The 25,957-nt window shown below is 36.9% G+C and overlaps 1 protein-coding gene across 3 annotated transcripts in view; it reads right to left on the minus strand.

Moving 5' to 3' along the window:
* Window positions 1-751: 751 nt before the first annotated feature.
* The window catches only part of CNOT6 (CCR4-NOT transcription complex subunit 6), a 76,838-nt gene continuing 51,632 nt past the window's right edge, over window positions 752-25,957 (minus strand). For 2 of the 3 annotated variants that reach the window (XM_049648356.1, XM_049648358.1), the window contains 10 exons: window positions 25,749-25,935; window positions 23,480-23,565; window positions 14,508-14,612; window positions 14,359-14,427; window positions 12,835-12,992; window positions 11,889-12,043; window positions 11,142-11,296; window positions 9,983-10,213; window positions 7,982-8,184; window positions 752-5,074 (listed from right to left, as the gene is read on the minus strand). In XM_049648356.1, the coding sequence (XP_049504313.1) occupies window positions 4,862-5,074; window positions 7,982-8,184; window positions 9,983-10,213; window positions 11,142-11,296; window positions 11,889-12,043; window positions 12,835-12,992; window positions 14,359-14,427; window positions 14,508-14,612; window positions 23,480-23,565; window positions 25,749-25,935 (1,562 nt within the window). In that variant the 3' untranslated portion in view covers window positions 752-4,861. The remainder of the gene's footprint in view (window positions 5,075-7,981; window positions 8,185-9,982; window positions 10,214-11,141; window positions 11,297-11,888; window positions 12,044-12,834; window positions 12,993-14,358; window positions 14,428-14,507; window positions 14,613-23,479; window positions 23,566-25,748; window positions 25,936-25,957) is intronic. The other variant, XM_049648357.1, reaches the window with a different exon arrangement.

Genomic DNA, 25,957 nt, shown 5'->3' on the forward strand with positions numbered 1-25,957 from the left:
TTATTTATATTTTGAGAGATATGGGGGGGGGGGGGCAGAGAGAGAGGGAGAGAGAATTCCCCAAGTAGGTTCCGCACTGTCAGTCTACAGCCCCCACGTGCAGCTGGAACTCACCGAAACCTAGAGAGGGACACTTAACCAACTGAGCCACCCAGGTGCCCGTGATAGCTTATTCTAAAATCAATTAAAATGTGAATACCTAAATAACACCCCAAATTGGGAATTCTCCGTATATACATGTTACCTAGAACCCACAAAGCTTTATTCTAAATATGTTTCACTTCATGTTCCCTTAGGTACTTGGTTCCTCTAAAGAACATAAACTAGAATTTATAAAGAAACACGGGCATAATACTTCATTTACTTTTTTACACACTTACTTCTTGACAGTTACGAGGAACAAGACTTTTCTGTTATAGAGACAAAATTACATATTAAGGATTAAGTAGAAAATGCCTACTTTAAAAACTGGACAGTCTTGGCAAATGCTCATTGTCATCTGATTTTAAAGGACTTTTTCTAGCATACATAAAAACTCACATGTGTTATCGAAGTAGTTTCCAAAAAGCAAATGGGCTTTTTCTGAAGAGCTGGGAAATCCCATCTTTAAAGCTTATACATACAATAACACACATGAAAAGCAAAATATCTAATGAATTAGTATAACCCCACCAACACAATGTTTGTTACCGTGTTTAAAAGCATTTATTTAAAATATGTCAAACTCCTTCCAAAAAAGACGGAAGACACATGAGCCTAATTCTTATATTGAACGAGGTATATTGGTAACAACAACAACAACAAAATTCCTAAATGCAAATGGACCATCAGTTGCCCAAATATCAAACTGAACTTTGGCAAAGATAGGAGTGTTATACAGAAAACACAGTCAGTACATGGTCTCCCATATCACGGCCCATTCACTCACCCTTTCAGAGGATGACTTACAACCCTGTCCCAGACGACTCAGAATTTTAATCATATGGTCTGCTAACACTTATTCTTCTCAAACCTCAGTACTACTACAAATTACACTTTTAAGATATTTGAAACAGATATTGAATTTATTGGTTGGCTATGAGTAGGAAAATACATCAGTAAAGAAAAGAGACCCTGTATATAAATATAATACTAGCTAGTTACAATTTGACCAAGAAGGTTCCACTGAAAAGAACAGTAAAAGCCCTTGTTACCACCAGTCCATAGGTACATATTCAGTTTCCCATGACCCTTATCAAAGAGCTGCCTAGGCAAATGCGACATTCTTCAAGCTTAGTGCAGATAATGTGCTGGGTTCTGTTACATGAACGGTAAACACAAATTAGCCCAGTGCATATTACACAAAATAATGTACTGTGAATAAAGACTAGATCTTCTATTTTAGACGCTACTTCAACATACCGGTTATTAAACTTTATGTAACCAAAAAGAAGAGCCAAGTGAACATCTTAAAATACTGTTTCTGAGTAGGGGAGAGACACTTGCTAAAGGTGTTGTTTGAATTATCTGCAGCATTTGTATGGAATACTCTGATAGGTTCATTAAAAGAACAAACTACTGTAATTGCTTTGCCTAGGTTGGCTTTTGTCTTACAGATGACATGACCCCAAGACCTTAGAAGTCACTATGGAAACGAATTCCATGAATTGAAATAGTAAAAACTGGAATACTACAACTGGAATTTGTCACTGAAAGCTTGAATCTTAGAAAAGCTTTGAAATTTTAATTTCAACATTTAGAAGTGCATTCCACCCAATTTAATAATGTCCTTAGGTTTCAAAGTGCTAACTCAAAATAAGTTTTCCTGGCAGTCACCAAATCAAGAATGAAAACACATTCCTTGGAGATGTTCCTTGCCTGTCTTCTAGAACTATTGAAGTTTCAATCAACAATTTCTACAACTTTAGTTTAAATTATGCCATAAGTTAATTTTGATGAACATTATTTAAATTCTCAAAGCATAAATAATTACCAGTAATACGGTAAAATGTACTTCAAGAGATTTACAACAAGGAATTGAGTGCCTCCAAATTTCTGATCAGTAAAAACAGAAAACATACCCCAAAATTCTCTGTAAAACATTCATAAAATGGATTTATCCAGCAAGAACACTGAAATTACATTATGGCAACACCACGTTAAATATATGTGTTACAGAATTTTGAAAAAAGTCTATACTGTGAAAACATACTAATTTTTATTGCATTTTAAGGAGTATGGATTATTGGAAATTACTCAGGACACAGAAAAGATTTAAAACACAAAACCTTGCTTAACAAAAGTTATCAGTCTATTTTGGTGTGACTGTTCAGTCCCTGCGGACCCAAAATATTTCTTTCTCTTTTGAAGGTGACACTTGTAAATCTACACCCTTGGTTCAATTTATCACTAGATGGAGAAGCTGTTCAAACTGGCCCACAGAATGCAGTGTGCCCAGAAGAGGCAAGAACAAATAGTTGAGACACAACAGGCCCTCATATCTTACTATGCTGCCCCCAAATTCGAATATATTGTAGACAATAACAAATACAGATGAAAACATTTTGTGTAAAGCTCAAACCTTTAGCATCTAACAAGTGCACTCTAGTTCCAGCATCTACAAAAAGAATACATCCTCTGTTAACAAATACAAATGAGTAAGTGCTTCTCCCCTCCCCTGTCCATAAAGCTCTCTGGACCTGTTCTCACGTAATGCAGATCATAGGAAAAGCAGTTCCCTTGCCTCATCAGTCCAACCAGCTCCAGCTCGCCCTCGCTGGAAATTGTCATGATGCACGTTACCAACACAGTGTTTAGGAAAAATGAGTAAACACACCTTTTATTCACACTTTACAAAAAAATAAAACAAAACAAAACAAAAACCCCATAAAAAGTTATGCATTGGTTCTACATCAGTAATACCAGCTTTCCAATGTACTGATTATAAACTGGATGTGTTTGGTGTCAGCACAACTTAAAACAAAAAGCAAAAAATAAAAAGTCATCACAACAAAATCTTTAAAACCCTCAAAGGAAAAACCAGGTCCCAGACAAAGATTCAAGATCAACACCTTTTGGAAAATTCTTTAAAAAAGAAAAAAAATCACTTATTTAAACAGCATGTAATTTTATTTTCTCTTAAAAACAGAATAAGCACATTTAAGTGCTGAATATTTTTCATAAAATTTTAAGTCATTATCCAAAATGACTCATTCTCTGTATAAAAATTAAGAACATCTCAACGTTTTTTCTTAATGCTCACATGGTGTCCTTTTGCTCCCCTGCCTGCAGTTGAAACAAAAGCAGTTAGACCACGTTCCCTCTGAATTCATTTGACTTTTGAGAGAATGAATGAATGAGAACAGAACACATACAAGTTACCTTTGCAAAGTTAAAAGCTGGCTTTAATCTCTAATCTACTACTGGCACTATGGGCAAAATACAGGGTACAACAGAACCTTTATCTTGGTTGACCTACTAAAATGACTCAGTCACTTTATAAATGATCTGAAGAATTGTCATAGGGACCTGTTTTGAAAATACATCTCATTTATACTGTTTCATAAATGGAAAATTATTTTCTTTTTTTTTAAAAAAAGGAATGATTAAAAAAAAAACACATGGAAAACAAAAAGAATTCACATGATAGTAGTATTCTGGGTGACGAACAGCACTGTGCAATGACAGACACCAAGAAGCAGTGCTTGGGTCTGGTGAGCAAAGACCCAGGGACCCACCCTATGAACATGTTCCAAAATGGGATATTCAATGCTTCACAATGGAAAAAAAGCCACAGCTCATACAAAAGCATTTTCATAAAATTCCCACAAATGTTAAAACAGTATTTAAAAAATATAAAAGAGGATGCACAGATTTTCTCTGCATGCACAGGCAGTGGTTGGTGAGAACAAATTTAGGCAGGCACAGTGGAGATAGGACAGGAAGTGTCTCAAAAAGGAGTTAAGAAGCTGTATCCAAGCAGCTGGAATTTTTTAACTTAAAAAAGTTAAAGATTAAAAAATATCAGAATGTACATATATCAACCATTACATTCAGTCCATAAATGCCTACAGATCATTCACTGCTCAGCTTATCTGTCCTGGTAGATAGTTTTTGTAAAAACCCAGGAATTCATGAATAAGTTGCCTCTGGTCTGAGAAAATGTCCAAAGCTTTAAGCAGATTTAGATTTAAAGAGCAATGTTCTCAGTTTAAAAATAAAGTAGTACAAAAGGGCTAACAAAACCCTAACAGTGCAAATCATCAGCAGAGAAAGTCTGTTGCAACTTCTTTTACAAGCTGGCCTTTATAACACATGAAACAGTAAAAAAACTTAGCCTTAGTTTACAATACAATCATTTCCAAATCTGAATTTTTAGTACAAAATTTCATAAATCAGGTCTTCTGTGGATCATATACAATCATAAAGGCTAAATTCAGTCTCTATTTTACAAACAAGTCTGAAAAGGGAGGGAGTAGAGTATGGAAGAATGGTTTCTGGATGTTATTACTGGCCTCAAAAAAGTAGTGCTACAGATTTCTGTGCAAAGAGAATATGCTGTTCAAACATTTTCCTATTTCAAGGCATGAAAATATTACATTGGATAGAAGAAACAGGAAAATTACTTGTAACAAATTAAAGATAGGTGTAAACACACCGATCCCTGTCTAACAGTATATAAAGCATATTGGGCTCAGAATTTGTCTGTTGCTAGCACCTGGCTTTCATACGATATCCTTATCAAATAATCAAGATCGAAAATTCAAATCCTCAAGGAAAAGAAAACAACAAAACAAAACCCTGGTGGCCATACCTCACTCCCCCACATTCAGATTTTATGAGTTTACAAGTGAAATTGAGGTTGTCCTCTGAAGGTACTTGACTACCTCCTGCCAGGGAGGTGAATGCCGTTGACTTGGGGCAGGAAAGGCAGTAAGAGCTCCAGTTGTGCAAAAAGTGAGAAGTGGTCGGAGGGGATGAGTGGATGTGGGCAGCCGCTGATGTTATTCTCAACTAGCCAGTGGTGGTCCAGAGGTCCCAGGATGCCTAAAGTGTTCAGCTGAGGTTTAGAATAGAAGATGTAGTCAATTATACCCTGAAAAATAGAAGGAAAAAAAGATACAGCCTCACATAAGAGAATACTGAAACACTGAGAGCTTTCAAGACATACCCTTACAGTCATGTTTGGTAAACAAAGAAAGTGGCTGGCGTGTGAGAGGTAGGAAGACATAAACCAAATTGTCCCCCAAATGTCCAATCTAGCAGAATGAAGACAGTTTAGGTAGGAATAATAATCATGCATTCTTCCTCCTTTCTGGACTTTTTAGAATCTTTAATGAGACCTACAAGATCCTTCATGGTATGGCCTCTGCTTCTCTGCCCTAACTTGATTTGTAGTATTTTCCTATGCTCACTACCCTATCACCACACTAGCCTTCTTTTTTCCAGGCAGGGGTGGGGGAGACATTCCTTGAAGATGCCAAGCTCTTTCTTGCCCCAGGGCCTCCACATATACTGTTCCTTCTGCCTGGAACACTTTCTTCTTTCTACATGTCGGTTGGTTCATTTCTTCTCAGCCTTCGTGTGTTGAGTTCACTTTCCAAATACCTTCTTGAATCCTGCCCTCAGCCACTTAATACCTGCTACCACCTCCAAGTTTATTCTCTTGCTAAGGCGTACCCCAGGTGTAACTACACACTCATCTGCTTGGTCGAGACTTGCCTCTCCCATCAGACTGTCAACTCCATGAGGGCAGGGCCATCTCTGCCTTTCACATCCTCAGCAGCACCCAGCACAGCACCTGGCATCTATTTGCCCCTCTCCTCCCTGTAACTTGAGCCTCTCCTCAACATGGTTTCAGCCAAAAATATTTAAGCACATTCAAGTGTCTTCCTATCTCTGTATCAGCAACAGGAACAAGAGAGAAAAAATCCCTCTCTCTCCCACCTTTTGGTTATCAGCCTCGCCTCCTCTTTACATTTTTTAAAAATGTTTATTCATTTTTGAGAGAGACAGAGCATGAGCGGGTGAGGGGCAGAGAGAGAGAGAGAGAGAGAGAGAGAGAGAGAGAGAGAGAGAGAGAGAGAGAGGGAGGGAGGGAGGGAGGGAGGGAGGCACAGAATCCGAAGCAGGCTCCAGGCTCTGAGCTGTCAGCATAGAGCCCGACGTGGGGCTTGAACTCATGAACCGTGAGATCATGACCTGAGTCTAAATTGATGCTTAACTGACTGAGCCACGAAGGTGCCCTCCTCGCCTCCTCTTTAAAACAAAAATCTAGGGGTGCCTGGGTGGCTCAGTTGGTTAAGTGTCCGACTTCGGCTCAGGTCATGATCTCACAGTCCATGAGTTCGAGCCCCGCGTCGGGCTCTGTGCTGACAGCTCAGAGCCTGGAGCCTGTTTCAGATTCTGTGTCTCCCTCTCTCTCTGCCCCTCCCCCGTTCATGCTCTGTCTCTGTCTCAAAAATAAATAAACGTTAAAAAAAAATTTTAAAAATCTAAAAAATTGGTTTTCACTATCAATCACCTCATTCTTCAACTCACCACATTCCAGTCTCTGTGCCTAGCTCTCCAGTGAAGCATCTTTCACCAACATCTTTCTGAAGCACAAAGCACACTCCTCTTTCCCTAGAAAGGCCTTCTTTCCTTGTCAGGTAGGCTCCTACACTGCCCTGGTTTTCTTCTCTCTCTGATTACTCTTCTGTTGTTCACATGTTCATTTTCCCCAGAGTCTCCTCTAGCCTCTCTTCAACCCGACACACTCATTTGTTCCCAGGGTTAAATCATTATCTATAGTACTGTGGCTCCTCCAAAGTCAAATTAAAAAGATTTCAAGCTCTAAGTCTAAACAGCGCTCCCCCTCTAAAATTAAGAACCAGCTAACGCTAGTATTTTCACTCTAACACATAATCTAATCTGAATGATTATTTTTCCAGGAGGTTAGAAATGGAAAACTAAGATTTAGGAGAGCAGAAATTCAAAAGATGGTTAAAAAGGACAGATGAATGCAAGTCCTAAACAATCACCGATATTATTATTTCTTTTTAATTTTTTTTTTTAACATTTATTTATTTTTGAGACAGAGAGAGACAGAGCATGAATGGGGGAGGGTCAGAGAGAGAGAGGGAGACACAGAATCTGAAACAGGCTCCAGGCTCTGAGCGGTCAGCACAGAGCCCAGCGCAGGGCTCGAACTCACATACCGCGAGATCATGACCTGAGCCAAAGTCAGACACTTAACCGACTGAGCCACCCAGGCGCCCCAACAATCACCGATATTAAAAATGAGGAGAAGCTCTAAGGCAAGGCTCCATATTGTAAGCCGTTAACTGTGTATGAAATAAATAGAAGATGTATTTTAAAATGGCTAATATAAAACACATTTTGGCACTTGAGGAGTACAGTTTCACTTAAATTATAATATGAGAGATGAAATATGCCACTCCAGCTGACACCAAATTAGATACTACATGGTACTTTCCGAACAGCTGAGCATATAAGAAATGTATCTGCCCCAAAACAGTAACAGTTAACTCAGGATTTACTATCATTATTTCATATGATTTCTCACCCTGGAAATGATTCTATCAAGTATCTCTCAAGTAGGAATGGGACACGGATCACATCAAATTCCACAGAAGAGTGATAAGAGAACACTGCTGTGAAGTGATTCAAGATGGCTTGCTTCCAGTCTGAACACACACCCACACTTGTGTTCAGAGAGAAAGCGCACGCATGTGTGCACATGAGTGGTTGCGGGGAGGGAGGTAGCACAGAGGAAAGGGAGACAGAATCCCAAGCAGGCTCCACACTCAGCAAGGAGACCAACGTGGGGCTAGATCCCACGACCTTGGGATCATGACCTGAGTCAAAATCAAGAGTCGGACACTCAAACGACTGAGCCACCCAGGCACCTCTACACATCCACATTTTAAAGACATAATAAAGTTACAAGACTCTCCAAAAAAACTGGAGGTTTGAAAAGTTTCTCAATCTCAAAAGTCACCTTGAAATCGAACGTGTAATTTGTGTAAGGCATCAGGCCGCTCTCGTAGGCACTCTTCAACTTGAAACCATGAGTGATCCTTCCATTGGTTGTCCCGTTTTTCCCATTACAGCTGAAGTTTGTAAGACTCTCATTATATCTCAGTTCCTTAAAATCTTTATGATTTGTTTCTACTCCACCGGTACTCAAATATTCCACAACACCTATAATGAAGATACAGGTCCTTTGCTCACTGTCAAGTAGAATATGCAGTGTACAAACTATAATGTAACAGTAAATACTTTAAACAGCACGTTCCTACTTTCTAAAATATTTGGTTGGTTGTTTTACGTCTGCTAGAACCTATCTAAATCCATTTTTACATGGTTTTGATCATAGTATACTGTATATTTTATACTTTGCTGTGGCACATGAACTCGTGTCTTTTCGATCACCATTTTTTTAATGGCTGCTTAATACAACCTGCCCTGGTGTTTCATATTTGTTAAACCAGTTCCTTATTTCTTAAAAAACTTCAGGTTGTTTCTACTTTTTAAAAAGAATTAATACCATAATCAACATCTTAGTATGTAGGTTTCTGCTTATGCTGAATTATTTACTTGGTATAAAATACCAAGATTAGGATTAATGTGCCATTATACATACTGCCCACTACATAAGAGAACGCCACCGGTTAGATGGGCTCTACAAATATTTCTTTTACTTTGCATTCCATTAGTTAACAAGGTTGGACACTTCCCCATGCGTCTGCCACTATTTTTAACACTGAAATGAGACTTACTATGTATTATTTGACTAGAGTCTCTCTTTGCCCCTCAGATACTTTGTAGCTAAACAGAATGCAGAACACACATACAGCAACTACTAGAGAATAGTTCTCAACTGCTTTAGCAGCTGTAATGCCCAGATAGCTTGATGAGATGGACTAAAGAATTATGGACCTCAGCTACCTTTACTTGCCCTGAAAATGAATTTTAACATAGTTACAGCTCCCATGTATCATGACGGCAGTGATGTACTAGTGAACTGAACCAACCCAAGTGGACGTATGTGTGTGCATGCATGCTTACACACATACACAAGTGCCAGGGAAAGTATTTTGTGTGAATGAGAGACTATAATCAAGGAGGAGCTGAAAATAAAAAGAAGTACTTAGTTTGATATTATAAGAACTACGGCTTGTTCACTGTACTATCTAATGGAAAAGTATTCAGAAATAAGCCTTTCTGTATTCTTCTGCTTTGTAATAAAAATCAAGATCCCTGTTTTTTGGTGTTTTGTTTGTTGTTGTTGTTGTTGTTGTTCAAATCACTTGCCCGATCTGTGTAAATAAAGGATCTCAATTTCCACCTAAGGTTTATTATTATTTTTTTATATTAAAAAAAATTTTTTTTTAACATTTATTTATTTTTAAAAGACAGAGAGAGACAAAGCACAAGTGGGGGAGGGGCAGAGAGAGAAAGAGACACAGAATCCGAAGCAAGCTCCAAGCTCTGAGCTGTCAGCACAGAGACCAACACGGGGCTTGAACCCACAAACCGTGAGATCATGGACCTGAGCCAAAGTCAGACACTTAACCAACTGAGTCACCCAGCACCCATAAGGATTATTTTTTCTAATCAAGCCCACCAAAACGGAAATCCTATAAATATCCAATTTAAACTGTTTTGTATTACTACATGCTGGAATCCCAAAGAAATGGTCTTAAGAACCTTCTCAGTCTGGATTATATGTCACCTGGGGATACGGAAATCTAATCACACATTCTTTCAAGTTATCAACCACGTGTTTATCGAAGATGATTAATGTCCTTCCTTCTTAGGTTTTCATCTCATTTTTAAAATAGTCTCCCTATTTGCACACAAAATATGTTAAACCTGATTCATAGTTGACGTTACAAACTGAATATTCATTTTGACTAAATTTGGGATTATCAGAAATGATACCTTACAAAAACATTTTAAGTCAAAAAAGCATTCTATATAAAAGAACTTTTCTTACCAGAATCTGGCAAAGAATTAAGATCTGCACATAACACCAGTGGAATAGTTCCAAATTCTCCCAATACACTGGACTGGAGGTTTCGTGAGGCTTTATCAATAATGTTCTTCACTTCTGAGAGGAACATCATAGTTTGAACCAACTTCACATCAGAGTATTCAGGGTCCCAATGCATATGAGCATTAGCCACAAGAATAAGTTGTTTTTCTGTTGCAAGATGGGGCTTTCCAGCTATATTAGATAAAAAGAAAAGAAACAGACAGACAAAACCCGCCCATCAGCCCATATATTCTTACAGGATCTGGAAGCAAGTAGTATCTCAGAGTTTCCAAACAAAAAAGGACCCTAAAATTTACCTAACAATCTTCCGACAACTAAATCAATCAACAGGACCACAAACCTGAGAAGCAGTCATCTATGCCTCTGGGTGAATAGCCTCTGGGTGAATACTCTTGAGTAGAGGGCATTCACTACTTGAACAAAGCCCATTCTATCTCCGCCAAAACAGCTATCTCCTTGAAACTTCTAGCTTCATCAAGATGTCCTAAAGTGAGTCTCACAAAATCAAATCTACAGCCTTTTTTCCTAGATCTATTTAATACAGTCACCAAGCTCCATCTTCATTTTTGACTCTTCAGGTTAAGTATCTCTAGTTCCAACTGTTCCTCAAGTGACAGAACTTCCAGTTCTCAGCACGATGGTCACTCTAAATATACTTTTAATTTGAAATAAGTGGTCCATTTATCCAAAACGCAAGACATTTAAAGTAATGATTACAAGTAGGTCAGGAAGAGAAGTTAGCTTACAGAGTATCCTTGCTGTTAAGAAATTACAGGACTGTATGGAGTTCTTCTCTCTGAGCAGTTATTTTAACTAATATTTACTTCAACATTGTTTTTGTGTGAAAAATAGTGGGGAGCAAAAACACCATTTTCTCCTCTGGTTTTATGCCTTTCAAAATTTGGAATACTTTTCTGGGCACTGCTTTCTCAATCTTAAGCTTTGTGGTAGAGAGAAACGGATAGGATATTTTAGAAAGGACTTAAATTCTCACTGAGTTTCTTCAGGTGTTAGACAAGACTATTAATATGTAACAAATTTTCTGCTTTCTATCAGATTTTGGAGGTCAATTTTTACAGGAAGTGAAAAGGTCACTCACATGACATTTCAATCAATTCCTTTCGAAGTTCTAGCAGTACTGCAACTCCAATGTTATCTTTTGTCATGACTCTGTTCAGCATGGCTTCAGACCCTTCTGAATTTGCCATTGCTAGCTGATTAAATTCAACAGTGTGTTTCTGAACCAAAGTAAATCTAAAACACAAACAAAAACACACACACAAACATAGAATTGGGAATACCAAAGTATTAGCTTTGTGGGAAATGCAGTTTTCCCGAACTTCCTGAACAAATACAATGGCAAGTAAATCACATTACGGAAAATCGTCCACACTTAACACCAAGCTTCCCACATCTGTTTCAAGTTATTCTTAGTCTGTTACTGATATAAATAACATCTTGAAATACTTTTACAATGTAAGATAAGGTAGTCATCTTCTGTGTAAGTTTCATGTTGGAATAGTCCGTCTTGTAATTTTTAAATAAATCTTTTCCAAAATCTGGGTTTAAGAATCCCTCTACCATCCTAGAGGGAATGTTAATTACAAGAAGTTTCAATTAACAATTGGAGTTAAACCCTAGTAAACACCTGAAGAAACAGCAGCACTTTCAACAAGTCTCCAAAACAAGATTATTTCTGATGATTTAAAACAAAACTATTGAAGAGTACTGTTTTACTGAGCAATAACAACAATGCTTCATTCTCTTATTTGTCAACTAATTTCCACACCCTTGACTCCCTGCAAATACTGAAAAAATTTTCTTTTTTAAATGTAAGAGGACTTACTTTTCCGTCTTGAAGAATATTGCACAGCCATCGACATGTTTTCTTTCTTGTTCTGACATTGTCCTAGCTCTAGATTTAGGACTAAAGAATCCATTATAGCCACGTTCTTTCAGTTCTACCAGAAAAAAACTGTAATACTGTTCTGTTTCAACCTCCTGAAAAATTGTAAATGGCAAAGTTATTTCATAAGACAAAAAAATCAGTCCTACACATTAACTTTATGTGTACAGTTTGAGGGGCTCAAATAATTTCAAAGGACTGCTATGCACAATGAGGAACATAACATCTTTTCAACATATTTTATCTGAAACCCTACTTGTCATTTTATAGATACCTGCTGGTATCCTATTGCTTAGGAGTAAATAATGGAAAGACATACACCTCCATGTGTGTATATTTTCTTATATTTTATAATAGATGGGGAACAAGAATCAACAGAGGTAGAAGGAACATCACAGATCATACTTTCAGACCACAGGGAGAAAGTGACTTGCCCAAGGTTGTATGAATTATCAGGAGAGTAGGACTGAGACCCCAAAGTTACTGTGCATCAGGTTCAACGCTCTTTCCACCATGTCCTAATTCCTCTATTACTGCTGATGGTAAAGCAAAACCATACCTTGACAATGCCACAGTTTCAATAATATTTGCCACCCAATTAAAAAATAGTGTGCAAGGGCATTTGAGAGGGAAAGATGAATATTTTAACTGTCAAAGCAAATGCCTAAAACCCAAAATAACCTATTTGCTTAATGTGGCAGCACAGCGCAGCTAAATGAAGCAGGTAGTGAATGTTCCAGGATTCACTAAAAACAGAAAAAGCCAATACTTTAAGAAGTGCTAAAGCTGGAACTTTAAATGTGTCAGGATAATGCATTCCCATTTTGCTCCTTGCTTATCAACACTGGGGCATTTGTGCAATTTAAACACTGTTCCGATGACTTACCTGAAGACTTATGATATCAGCATTGCAGTTCAAAATTTCTTGAATAATGGCCTTTTTCCTGTAGTCCCAATTTAGTGCCCAAGATGGACAGTAGCCGTATAACTGCCGGGTCGCATATTTATCACAAAGAACATTATAGCACATGACAGAAAACAAGGCTGTAGGAAAGATAACTTTACTTATTCACACACGTGGCAGAAAAAAAAACATAATTAATATCAATAGTTTTCACTTAAATGCTAAGGTTGATTTTATTCATTCAATATATATTCATTGAAAAGCTACTACTATCTGCCAGACATAGCGGATATAAGTTGGATAAGGAAGGAAGGTCAGATAGGTGAACAAATTATAACACAATGTGTTATCTAATGCTACAGAGATACCACAGAAGGCTCAAAGCTAAAAGACTAAGATCTTGAGTCCCTTGGTCTGTAAGACCAGGGCTCCTCATTTCTATACTCCCCCTACCACTTTGCTAACTGCTAATGTACAACGTGGAAAACTGACAATCCTCTTAATAGGCATGGCTTATTTTCTTTTAAAGAGCAACTATTATTAATTCACACAAAAGGAAAAGGTATCATAGACTAAATCCTATTATACACATCATGTAATTCCCAAACTATTTTCATACAATTTAAGTTAAAAGGAAATTAGGGGTCATTAGTTCCATTTCTCTCAAGTAAGTGCTTTAGCTGTCTTACAATTCTGTAGTATCAAATACATTTGGAACATAATAGGGTTTGAAAACTTCCAATATAAAGATTTTGGTATATTTATTATAACAAATGAGTCTGATCAATTCTTTACAGCCCAATTAAAAAATAGTGTGCAAGCTGGGGCGCCTGGGTGGCTGTCTGACTTCAGCTCAGGTCATGATCTCACGGTTCGTGAGTTCGAGCCCCATGTTTGGCTCTGTGCTGACAGCTCAGAGCCTGGAGCCTGCTTTGGATTCTGTGTCTCCCTCTCTCTGCCCCTCCCCCCATTCCTCTCTCTCTCAAAAAATGAATAAACATTTAAAACAATTTTTAAAAAATAGTGTGCAAAGGCATCTTTTCAACATAATTTCTTAACAATGGCATCACTAACATTACGGGTGGGTAAATTCTTTGCTGTGGGGGGCTATGCTGCGCACTGTAGCATGCTCAGCAGCATCTCTGATCTCTAACCATGAGACGTCAGTAGCACTTCCCCTATTTGTGACAATCAAAAAATGTCTCCAGACATTGCTAAATGTCCCCCAGGGGATAAAAATGCCGGAGGTTGAGAAGCATTGCTCTACAGCAGACCTACAGCATATTACAGAGGTCAGGTAAGCAATAATTTAGTCTTTATTATGATCTCCCAAGCCAAATAAATCTCAAGCATACAAATGTAACACAGCCCATAATCTAAAGAATGCCAACAACACTATTAGGTATGTAATATCAAGTAAAAATCATAATCTAAAGAATGCCAACAACACTGTTAGATATGTAATATCAAGTAAAAATAAGTTAAAAAAAATATAAGGCTACCAACCAGTTGGCCTTGTTCTGTCCGGTTCTTGTAACATAATCCAAGATCTTGGAGGTGGCTGTTCTGTTGAAACTAGTTGAATATAAACACAAAATTAAGTAATATTCTTACACATCTTCTTAAAAAAATCATTTAAGCAAATGACCACTTACTTCTTTTTGCAGTACCTGCCAAATTATCAAGCAAATAGTTCAGTAGCCTTCTTGTTCCATCTGGTTCCAGATAGAGGTTCAATATATCCTGGGTAAGTGGATTTCCTGGAAATATTTTTTAAAAAGGTAAAATGAAACCAAGAAAGGTAATAAAATATTGCAAAAGTGAAAAAACATACCAAAATTATCAGACCTATCACAATATATGTAGTTATTAGTAAGATACCAAACTAGAGGAAATATTTTTTCAGTTTCTGACATGAAGAATAAAAATGATTGAAACCACGTTCTGCAGAAGTATCCAGAAAACAATTATTGTGGACTAATGTCAATCTAGAAGATATCTAACAGTGCTCTGTATCTGGCCCTGTGTCATCAACACTTTTATGACAATCAAAAGCAAGTGAAACTGGATGGGGAAGAATGGGAAAGAGGACAAGGGAAAGAGGACAGCCACTATAATGGATCAGAGAATCAAAAGTTAAGATGCAACAAAGCTAACACGAAGATATCCTCATGACAGATGTAGTCTTCATTTAGATTTTTAAAAACTCTACTAAATAAAGCAATAACAAGATGGGACAGATCTGATTTAAGATCAAGTTACTGGAGCGCCAGGGTAGCTCCATCGGTTGAGCATCTGACTCTTGATTTTGGCTCAGGTCATGATCCCATGATCCCAGGGTTGTGGGATTGAGCCCTCTGTCAGAGTCTGTGCTGAGCATGGAGCCTGCCTGAGATTCTTTCATTCTCTTTCTCTCTCCCCCTCTGCCCCTTTCCCCTGCTCATGCTGTCTCTCTAAAATAATAAAAACATTTTTTTTTTTTAATTTTAAAAAAGATGTAGTCACTAAGGAAAAGGGAAAACCTCAGGACTGTGAGCCATCTGTAAATTCAATGACAGTTTCATAAGTGCTAAAAATGAAAGCAAATGGAATGATTTACATGTATCTACAAGAGTCTCAAATCCTCTCAGAAGGATTTCTTATGTGCTTATGAAAATTAACAGCATAATGAACTGTTTTGAACAGTGAAGGTCCTGGATACCATAGCTCCACTTTAAGAAAGACTAATAATAAATTTTATAAATTGAAAAGGACAAATGATTTATAAATCATTATAAAGTGATTATGTTAACCATGCCAAATGAAAGTTCAAAAGATACTGCCCCCCTCACTTTCTCTGCCAGAGCAGTTAGAAAGAGCAAAATAGGTTTAAGTAAGATCCAAAGTTTTATAATATGAGTACTTCCAGTTTCAGGTGAAAATCACTCATCCTACCAAGAACTAGGAAGAATTCAAACTAAATGAATAAAGATAAACAAGACTCAACACCAAGATGACAAAAACATTAGAATAATCTGACCTAAATAGAGCAGGCACGTTTCAATGAGCACTTCTATGAGAAATTACAAACATGCTTGAAATAAATGAAAAAATAGGAAGACTCAACCAAGAAAAAGTTTTGGCAAATTAACAAAACATATTTTTAAAAATGGAAATATTGAAACTGAAAAACTGAATACATGAAATAAAAAGCTCGGTGGATGGGTTCAACAGCAAAATAAAGCATCAAAGGAAATAATCAGTGAACTGGAAGACAGTAAGGAACAACAGAACAACAGAAAGGAAACTGAAAAAAAAAAAAAAAAATGAAAAGAGCCTCAGGAACCACAATTTTCTTGTGGGACCACAAGAAAATTCTAAGGTTCATGTCCTCAGAGTTATGGAAACAGACAAGAAGCACAGAGCTGAAACAGTACTCAAATAACAGCTGAAAAACTCCCCAGATTTGGAGAAACACAAACGTGCAGATTCAACAGTCTGATAAAATCCAAATAGGACACATTCAAAAGAACCCACAACAAACCACACAGCAACTAAACTTCTAAAAACTAAAGACAAAGACAATGTTGAAGGCAGCCAGAGTAAAACACCTTCCCTCTAGGTAAGAGTAAGAACTAGGGGAAACACAACTTGAATGAGCAGATTTCTCATCACAAGCCATGGTGGTTAAAGGGAAGTGGCACAATAACTTTAGGTGCTGAAAGAAAAGAACCGACAACCCAGAACCAATCCCCAGTGAAAACAGCCTTTAGGAATGAAGGAGAAATAAAGACATTCTCAGAGGACTGAAAACTAAGAGAATCTGTTGCCAGCAGGCCTACTATAAAAGAATCAGAACAGAAGTTCTCTAAATAGAAAGGAAATGATAAAAGAAGGAACCCTGGAACATAAGAAAAAAGACCATGGTCTTTAAAAAGGGACAAACATAGGCTTTCCTTCACTTAAGGTTTCTAACTCATGTTCAGCCGTTAAAATGTCTTTGTAACACTGACTTGGTTCTAAATATAGGTAGAGAAAATATTAAGACAATGATACTATAAACAGGGGGCATATGAAAGGTCATAGAGTTAGAGATTCTATTATTTCACTCAAAATGTAAAATGATAGCCCTACAAGACTTGATAAGTTATGTATGTTATTACATGAAACTTGCTTCAAATATAACAATACAAGCAGGCTGAAAAGAAAAGGATGGGAAAATATACGTCATGTAAACCTTAACAAAAGGAAAGCAAGGGTGACTAATATCAGATAAAGTTGATTTCAGAGAAAATAAATTTACTAGAGAAAGTGACATTATGTAATGATAAAGGAGAAGACACAGCAATTCTAAACATGCATCCACAAAATGAAAGAACTAAAAAATATTTTAAGCAAAAACTGATAGAACTGAAAGGACAATAGAAAAATCTACAATTATGCTGATACTTCAGCACTCATCTCACAACAACTGACAGAACTAGACAAAAACAAACAACAACAAAAAAGAACTAGACAAAAAAATCCTCTAAATACCATCAATCTAACAGACCCTAGTGTTAATACAGAGGATCCAGTTGAGATTTATAGAAGATTCTACCCAATTCATATTCTTGTCCAGTGTCCAAGGGACACAAAATTTGTGGCTGGACACAGCTAAAGCAGAGCCAAGAGGGACATTTATAGCACCTAATGTATACATTAGAAAAGGAAAAGTCTCAGGGGAGCCTGGGCGGCTTAGTCAGTTGTGCATCCAACTCTTTATTTCAGCGCAGGTCATGATCTCATGGTTCATGAGATTGAGCCCCACATCAGACTCTGCGCTGACCGCCTTAAGTCTGCTTGGATTCTCTCTCTTCTTCTCTCTGCCCCTACCCCACTTGAGTGCTCCCTCTCTCAAAATAAACATTTAAGTCCCATCTGAAGAACCTAGAAAGAGCAAAATAAACTGAAAGCAAAAAGAAGGATTAAAAACACTAAAAAATAGGAATCAATGGATTGAAAACAGAAAAAGAGGAATTTTTAAAAAGCGGTTTCTTTGAAAAGATCAATAAAATTGGCAAACTTATGCCAAGACTCACAAAGAAAGTGAAGACAAAAATTATCAATATAAAAAATATAAACCCTACAGAAATCAAAAGGATAAGGGAATACCATGAACAATTCTAGATACATAAATTTAACAACATATATGAATGCGGCCATTTCCTTGAAATACACAAACTGTACTCACTCACCCAGTACAAAACTTAAATAGCCCTATACCTATTAAAGGAAATGAATTCAAAATTTAAAAACTACCAGAAATCTCCAGGCCCAAAATGTTTCACTGGAAAATTCTACTAAACACTTTAAGAATTAACTCTAATTCTATAGACTCTCTTCCAGAAAACAAAAGATGAGGGAACACTTTCAAATTCATTTCAGAAAGCTAGCATTACCTAGATGCCAAAACCAGACAAATTGAGCATAAAACAAATGAAAATTAAAGACAAATACCTTTATGAATATCGAGTCAAAAATCCTTAAGAAAATATTAGCATACAGAAGTAAGCAATATATAAAAAGATTTATAACCATGACCAAATGGGATTTGTTCCAGGAATGCAAGGCTGGTTCAATATTTAAAAATCAATTACAAGGCTAACAAAGAAATCATATCAACTGATACAAAACAAGCATTTGACAAAATTAAACACCTATTCATGATTAATAACTCTCAGCAAAAGGGCAGAGGGAAACTTCCTCAAATTGATAAAGACGATCTACAAAATACCTACTGCTAACGTTATACATAATAGTGCACACAGAATACTTCCATATATCAGGAAAAAGAGGGATGTCTGTTCTCACAACTCTTATTCAACATGATGCCGGAAGTTCTCGTCAGTACGATAAGTCAAGAAAAGGAAAGAAAAAGCAGACATATTGGGAAGGAAGAAATAAAATTATCCCTATTTCCAGATGACATAATTTTCTACACAGAAAATTCCCAAAAATTTTACCATTAAGTATACCAAAAAAAGCAACTCCTAAGACTCTAATATAAAAATCCATCCAATTCAAAAAGATATATGAACCATGTCTGACTTATTTTACTGAGTATAAAATATCCTGTACATCCATCCATGTTGTCACAAATGGCAAGATCTTGTGCTTTCTCTCTTTTTATGGCTAAGTAATATTCCACGCAGCATTATTCACTATGGCCAAGAAGATATGGAAGCAACCCAATTATCCATCCATAGATGAATGGATAAAGAAGATGTGGTATGTACATACAATGGAATATTATTATACTAAGTGAAATAAGTCAGACAGAGGAAGACAAATACATGATCCCACTTATATGTGGAATCTAAAAAGCAAAACAAATGAACAAACAAACAAAACCAGACTCTTAAGTACAGAAAACAAACTAGTCGTTGTCAGAGGGAAGGGGGTGGGGGTTGGGAGGATGGGTGAAATTAAAAAAAAAAAAAAAATCCACTGTATTATGTCCAGGAACATACACATAGAAAGCAAAATTTAATAATTATAATTTACAACCACTTGAAAACAAACAAACAAAAAGACTTAGAAATAAATCTAACAAAACATTTATGTAGCTTATATACCAAAAACTACACAATACTGATGAAAAAAAAATCAAAATTCTAAATATAAGGAGACATGGCATATCAGAACATTCAACATATTAAAGATGTTAATTCTCCCCTAATTTGATATACAGGTTTAACACTATTCTGATCAAAATCCCAGCAATATTTCTTTTAACTATAGACAGGACTATTCTAAATATATATGGAAAGGCAAAGGAACTAAAATAGCTAAAAACATTTTGAAAAAGACTACTGTAGGGGAATCAGTCTATCCTATTTCAAGACTTAATTACCTTATTTCAACTTTCAAGTTATTGGCAAAGGGGCAGACACATACATCAATGGAAAAGACAAGAGAATCCAGAAATAGATCCACACAGATATGTCCAACTGATTCGAGAGAAAGGTGTAAAGGAAATTCAATGGCGGGTAGACTTTTCAACAGATGGTGCTAGGGCAACTGGACATTCACAGACAAAGGAATGAAACTTGAACTAATCCTTTACTTCTTTTAGCTCTATTTTAACTCAGATCACAGACTTAAATGTAAAACATAAAGCCATGAAACGTTCAGTACAAAACACAGGATCCATAAAAGGAAAATATGGTAAACAACTTCATCAAAACCAAAACCTTTTGTTACAGAAAAGACCCTGTGTAACATCATGATTTATAATAAGAAATACATATCTGAACCCTAAAGCTCCTAAAATCCTGAAAGTGATTCAAGGATTTCTTCCAAAGTTAAGTTGTAGAGGTGCCTCTTGTGGTGTCAATGAAGTAACTTTCAGCCTCCACAGGAGGATGGGGGCTGGCTGACAGGAACCAACCATGTGACTGGAAGGTTAGAACTTCCAGTCCCAGTCCCCCAGGAGGAGGGGCTGGAAGTCAGCTCAATCATCGAGGCCAATGATTTAATCAGTCATGCCTATGTTATGAAGCCTCCACAGAAACCCAAAAGCATGGGGTTCAAGGAGCCTCTGGGTTGGTGAACAAATAGAGACTCGGGAAGAGTGGTGCTCTCGGAGAGAGGAAGAGGGCACGGAAGCTCTGTGCCCTTTCCCCATACCTTGCCCTACTCATCTTTTCCATCTGGCTGCTCCAGAGTTATATCATTTTATAATAAATTGGGAATCTGTGAGTAAACGGGTTTCCTTATTACTGTGAGCCACTATCACAAACTGATCAAACCCAAGGAGGGGACTGCGGGAACCTTGATCAGGAGCACAGGTGACAACCTGGCCTTGTGACTGGAATCTGAAGTTAGGAAGGCATGGGCAAGTAGCAGTCCTGTGGGACTGAACCTTTTATCCATGGAATCTGAGGCTATCTTTGGGTAGGTAGTGTCAGAATTTAGTTGAATTACAGGACATCTAGCTGGTATCCTAGAATTGCTTGTTGGTGTGGGGGAAAGCCCCACAGTGCTGGAACTGGGTGTGTTAAGTGGGTGGAAAGACTACACACTAGGGAAAAAATGTCTGCAAATCACATATTTGACAAAGGCCTAATATCCAGAAAATATAACGGACTCTGAAAATTCAACAGTAAAAAAACAATTCAATTAGGACACGGGCAAAGGCATGAAGAATACTCCACAGATGATGACATACAGATGACAAGTAGGCACATGCAAAAATGTGCAATATCTTTACCTAACGGGAAAATGCAAATTAAAACCACAATGAGATGTCACTGCACATCTATCAGAAAAACTAAAAATAATAGTGACAACACCAAAGCTGGGGAAGATTCAGAGTAACTGGATCACTTATTCATTACTGGTGAAAATGTTAAATAGTACAGCCAGTCTGGAAAAGTCTGGCAGATTCCTAAAAAACTAAACAACACTAAAATATGACCAAGCAATTGCACTCCTGGGCATCTATCCTAGAGACATGAGGACTTATGTGCCATAATAATCTGTACACAGAATTGTTCATAGCTGCTTCATCCACAATAGCCAAATACTGGAAACCAGCCAGATGTCCTTCAACAGGTGACTGGTTAAACAGACCATGATTCATCCATACCATGGAACACTGCTCATCAATATAAAGAAGCAAACATGCAACAGCCTGCGAGAATCGTCAAAGAATTAACCTGAGTGGAAAAAACTAATCTCAGGTTACATACAGCATGATTCTACTAACACAATATTCCTGAAATAACAAAGTTTTAGAAATGGAGAACAAATCAGCAGTTGTCAGAAGTTAACAAGTGAGTGGGGCAAGCTCAGAAAAGTAATGGATTTGTCCAAAAAATCGGTGAAACTCTATTTCGAAGAAAGAAACCTAAAACCTAGATGTCAAACATTTTAGAGGATCTTTCTGAAATGAAAGAGCAAGGGATCCTCAAAAACTAAGGTGCCACAAAGACTGCCCTATCACTCCCCAACGCTTCCAAGGCTTTCATACACATTAACACAATGTGGACATGTGTGACCAATGACCCTAATGTCAAATAAAGTTTGTGAATCCTTAGAGAAATGAACACATTTTTGTAAAATAAATACTGTTAAGATTACAAAACCTGAAACTAAGAGGACATAAAACAGTAGCTGCTTCTGGGATGAGAAAGGGACCTAAAGAAGAAACAAAGAGGGTTTTTACATTCTGTAATGTTCTATTTCTTTGTATTAGAAAACAGACACAAAAGTGACACAATATTAATTGTTCATTCTGATGTTGCTACATTTTATATTTTTGTTTTTCAAAGTTAAAACAAGAAAACTTTAAAGGGCCTAATTTAAGGAGCCTCAGCCAAAGGGTGGCTGGGTGGCTTAGTTGGTTGAGCATCTGACTTCGGCTCAGGTCATGATCTCACAGTTCATGAGTTCGAGCCCCATGTTTGGCTCTGTGCTGACAGCTTGGAGCCTGCTTCAGATTCTGTGTGTGTGTGTGTGTGTGTGTGTGTGTGTGTGTGTGTGTGTATGTGTGTGTGTCTGCCCCTTCCCTGTTCATACGGTCTCTCTCTCTCTCTCTCTCTCAAAAATACACATTAAAAAAAAAAAAAGAAGAATCCTCAGCCAAGCTCAGCCAAGCCCAGCCTACACTTTCCAAAGAAAACCTTATAAAGCTGATGTTTGATGAATATGGTTTTGTATACATTTACAAATGTATTATTTATATTTTCCCATTTGTTTTTGTAAAATTACTGTTACCTTTATGAAATGAAAAGGATTACAGGAATAAAACCTTATTTTCTAAATGTAGTCTTAAGAAACAAAAGTACAATTCTTTAAGACTTCATTATGTGACTATTTTTTTAGGAATTGATTAAAGAATGAGGTGGATACGAGATTAGCAAACAATCATCTAATGTGTTAAAAAAAAAAAATTCTTATTGACCTATTACTAAAATAGAGCTTTTAATCTTACTGATTTAAAAAACATATTTCCCAATAATTCTTACTGGATCAATTATGCCCTCAAATTCTAATAGATTAATGAAGTCCTTACACATCAAGTTTTAAAAAATGCTAAAAACTGAATATTAACATGTCCCAATGGATGAAAATTTTCTACTCAATTTCTGTACTTTGTGAGTTTGTTTTTTGAGATTTGAATACAAGGGAAAAGAAGCCATTTATTCGTGAGTTTCAGTCCCGTGTCGAGCTTTGTGCTGACAGCTCAGAGCCTGGAGCCTGCTTCAGATTCTGTGTCTCCCTCTCTCTCTTCCCCTCCCCCACTTGCACTCTCTCTGTCAAACATAAATAAACATAAAAAAAAAATTTTTAAACAAAGCCATTTATAGTATGATGACATAAAGTATGATCTGAGGAATGTATCATCAGAACACTGAACTGACTGAAACAAAGGATAGAAGAAAGAAAAGCCGGGCTAGGAGTAAAAAGGAATACAAAGATTAGCAGACAGTCTCCAGGTGGACAAGAGAGAAAACCACTGGGATGTACCTAAAAAACTGATGGAAGTTTGGGGAAGAGTGAGCCTGCAAATCCCTGGCGACAAGATCCCCCTCTTACAGCTTCTTTAGACTCAAAGACACAACATACAAACCACAAGAAGCACAAATATGAGAAATCATACCTTTCAGGCCTAAAGTCTGCAACTGAAACAGTTTTCCCAGCTCAAAGGGTAGAACTCGTAACAGGTTGTTATTTAAATGGAGTTCCCTGTGGATGTAAAAATTCCACATCAGAACATATATTGCCTTTTAACCCATGGCTAAAATCAGCACTATAATTTCTAATATTCTTCTCAGAATGAAAAATTTTATATTATATTCCAATGTCTAGTACAGTGCTTCTCAAACAATGATGTAGCAAAAAAACAAAACACAACAAAAAAACCCCAGATTGCCACAGACCAAACATTTTAAAAATAACAGAAAACTGGGGCACCTGGGTTAGTATCCAACTTCAGCTTAGGTCATGATCTCACAGTTCATGAGTTTGAGCCCTGTGTCAGGCTCTCTGCTGACAGCTTAGAGCCTGGAGCCTGCTTTGGATTCTGTGTGTGTGTCTCTCTCTCTCTCTCTCTCTGCCCCTCCCCCACTCACACTGTCTCTCTTAAAAATAAATATTGAAAAAATTTTAAAATATTTTTAAATATTTTTAAATAATTTTTAAATTTTTTTTTTAAAAATTTCTAATTCAAGAAAAGAGAGGAGAAAAAAAAAAAAGACCAACAAAGCACAAGTCATATTTTTAAAGTGCATTAGATTCAATAGATACAAAACTGCTCTCACACGTTGTCTATTCCACTGCAGGCTGATGACACAGTTTACAAATGGGCACAGTCCACAGACTGCCCAAGAGCAGCACTGATCCAGCCACATGGAGTCTACTACACAACTTTAAGAAAGTGGAAATGATAAAACAGCCTAACAAGTGAATTGTTAAATGAGATTTAAAATGATCATGTAGCACCAACTGAAAATAGCTTATGACAGCTAAAAAATTAAGTTTACCATTAATATTTCTCCAAATTTTAAAGTTTCACATTAGACATAATGGAAGCTTTATTAACAATTAATATTTTTTTATGAACTATCAAAAGAATCTTCAGTAGTGAAAAGAAACAAAGACCCAACACTGAGATACTTACAATTCTCTGCGGTAAGTTTTATTTATCAATTTTTAAAGGTGAAGAGAACTACTTCTAAAAAAAAGAAGAACCAGTATAATCCCTGGTTCTTAGAATTTAAATGAACCTCGGTTACTACTTAGTGAACCAGAGGCTGGTGAGGCCATAAACTAAACAAGTCTAAATAATTTGTTCCCATTTATTTCCACATATATCACATGGGAAAGGAGGTCTTTTAAGGAGATTAAAAATGGTCATGGTATATACTCAGTAATTAAGCCCAAAACAATGTCAAAAAGCTGGAGTGGGAATAACAAAGGTAAAGAAACTCTCACGAGGTCCTTATTCCTTTTTACTATGCAGCAAATGGTAGGAAGCAGCAAAACAGCCAGGGGAATAAAAGAAAAGGCAAGTAATACGATATGGAGCAAGATTTTTCCACTGGGATTAACATAATAACTAGAAATTAGCTTTACTTTCAACTTGGATGGATCCCATCTACCTTACAAAAAAACAGGGATAATAAAAGAAATAGCAATTACCATTTATTAAATACAATATGTGTCCAGCAGGGTGCTAGTAGTTTCTTACTCATTATCTCAGGTATCTCTAATCTCAGCCCTGGCTAGGTAGGCCTTACAGTAACTTTACAGAGGACAAAACATTCAGCAAAGTTAAGGAGATTGCCCCAAATCACACAACTTGTAAATGGCAAAGTCACAGGATTCCAAACTGAACTGTGTGACTCCATATCCTATCTACTCCTCTACTCCGCACTGTAGTCCTCCAAATGCAGTGACTAATTCTAGCTTTTTTTTTGAGTCCAGGCTTTATTACTATCATGCATACAAGCCCTGGGATGGCCAAAAAGGTGTCATTCCTTGGCAGTGGTATCCTGGACCCTGTGTTAAGCATAGTATGGTACCCCAGAATTTAGAGGGGAAAGCACCACAATCGTTTGTCACAGGAGAGTCCGTATGTAGGATTAACATAACTGCCTTTTATTTATTTACCCCCACTTTATCCAAAATTTTTGTTTAGGAATAAAGTATATTACACATAACATAGCAATAAAACAAATTTTAGGCAATGAATCTACCTAATTTATTATTTATTGACATTCAATTTTCCCAGAAAACTTTACAAGGGATACAATTATGTTTGCTCTTGTTCAAATACCATTTAATTGGTAGTGCAGTTTCCTAGCAAAATAAGTATTCTATTTTGTTTGTAGGGGGTTAAAGTCAGAAAAGAAGTCGAATCTGCACACCTGAGTGATACCATGTTTCCGAGTTCTGCCGGTAAACTCCGGATTTTATTAGAGGACAGGTCCAGATACACCAGATTGTGAAGCTTGGCAATGTCTGAAGGAATGCGGGACAGGGAATTGTCACTCAGATGCAAAGCTGTCAAGTGAGTTAGTGACCACAAAGATGAGCTTAAGCTTCTTACTTTTCCTGTAAGAGAAGGAAAAAATGG

The sequence above is a fragment of the Panthera uncia genome (genome assembly GCF_023721935.1).
Source record: "Panthera uncia isolate 11264 chromosome A1 unlocalized genomic scaffold, Puncia_PCG_1.0 HiC_scaffold_17, whole genome shotgun sequence".
NCBI classification, from domain to species: domain Eukaryota; kingdom Metazoa; phylum Chordata; class Mammalia; order Carnivora; family Felidae; genus Panthera; species Panthera uncia.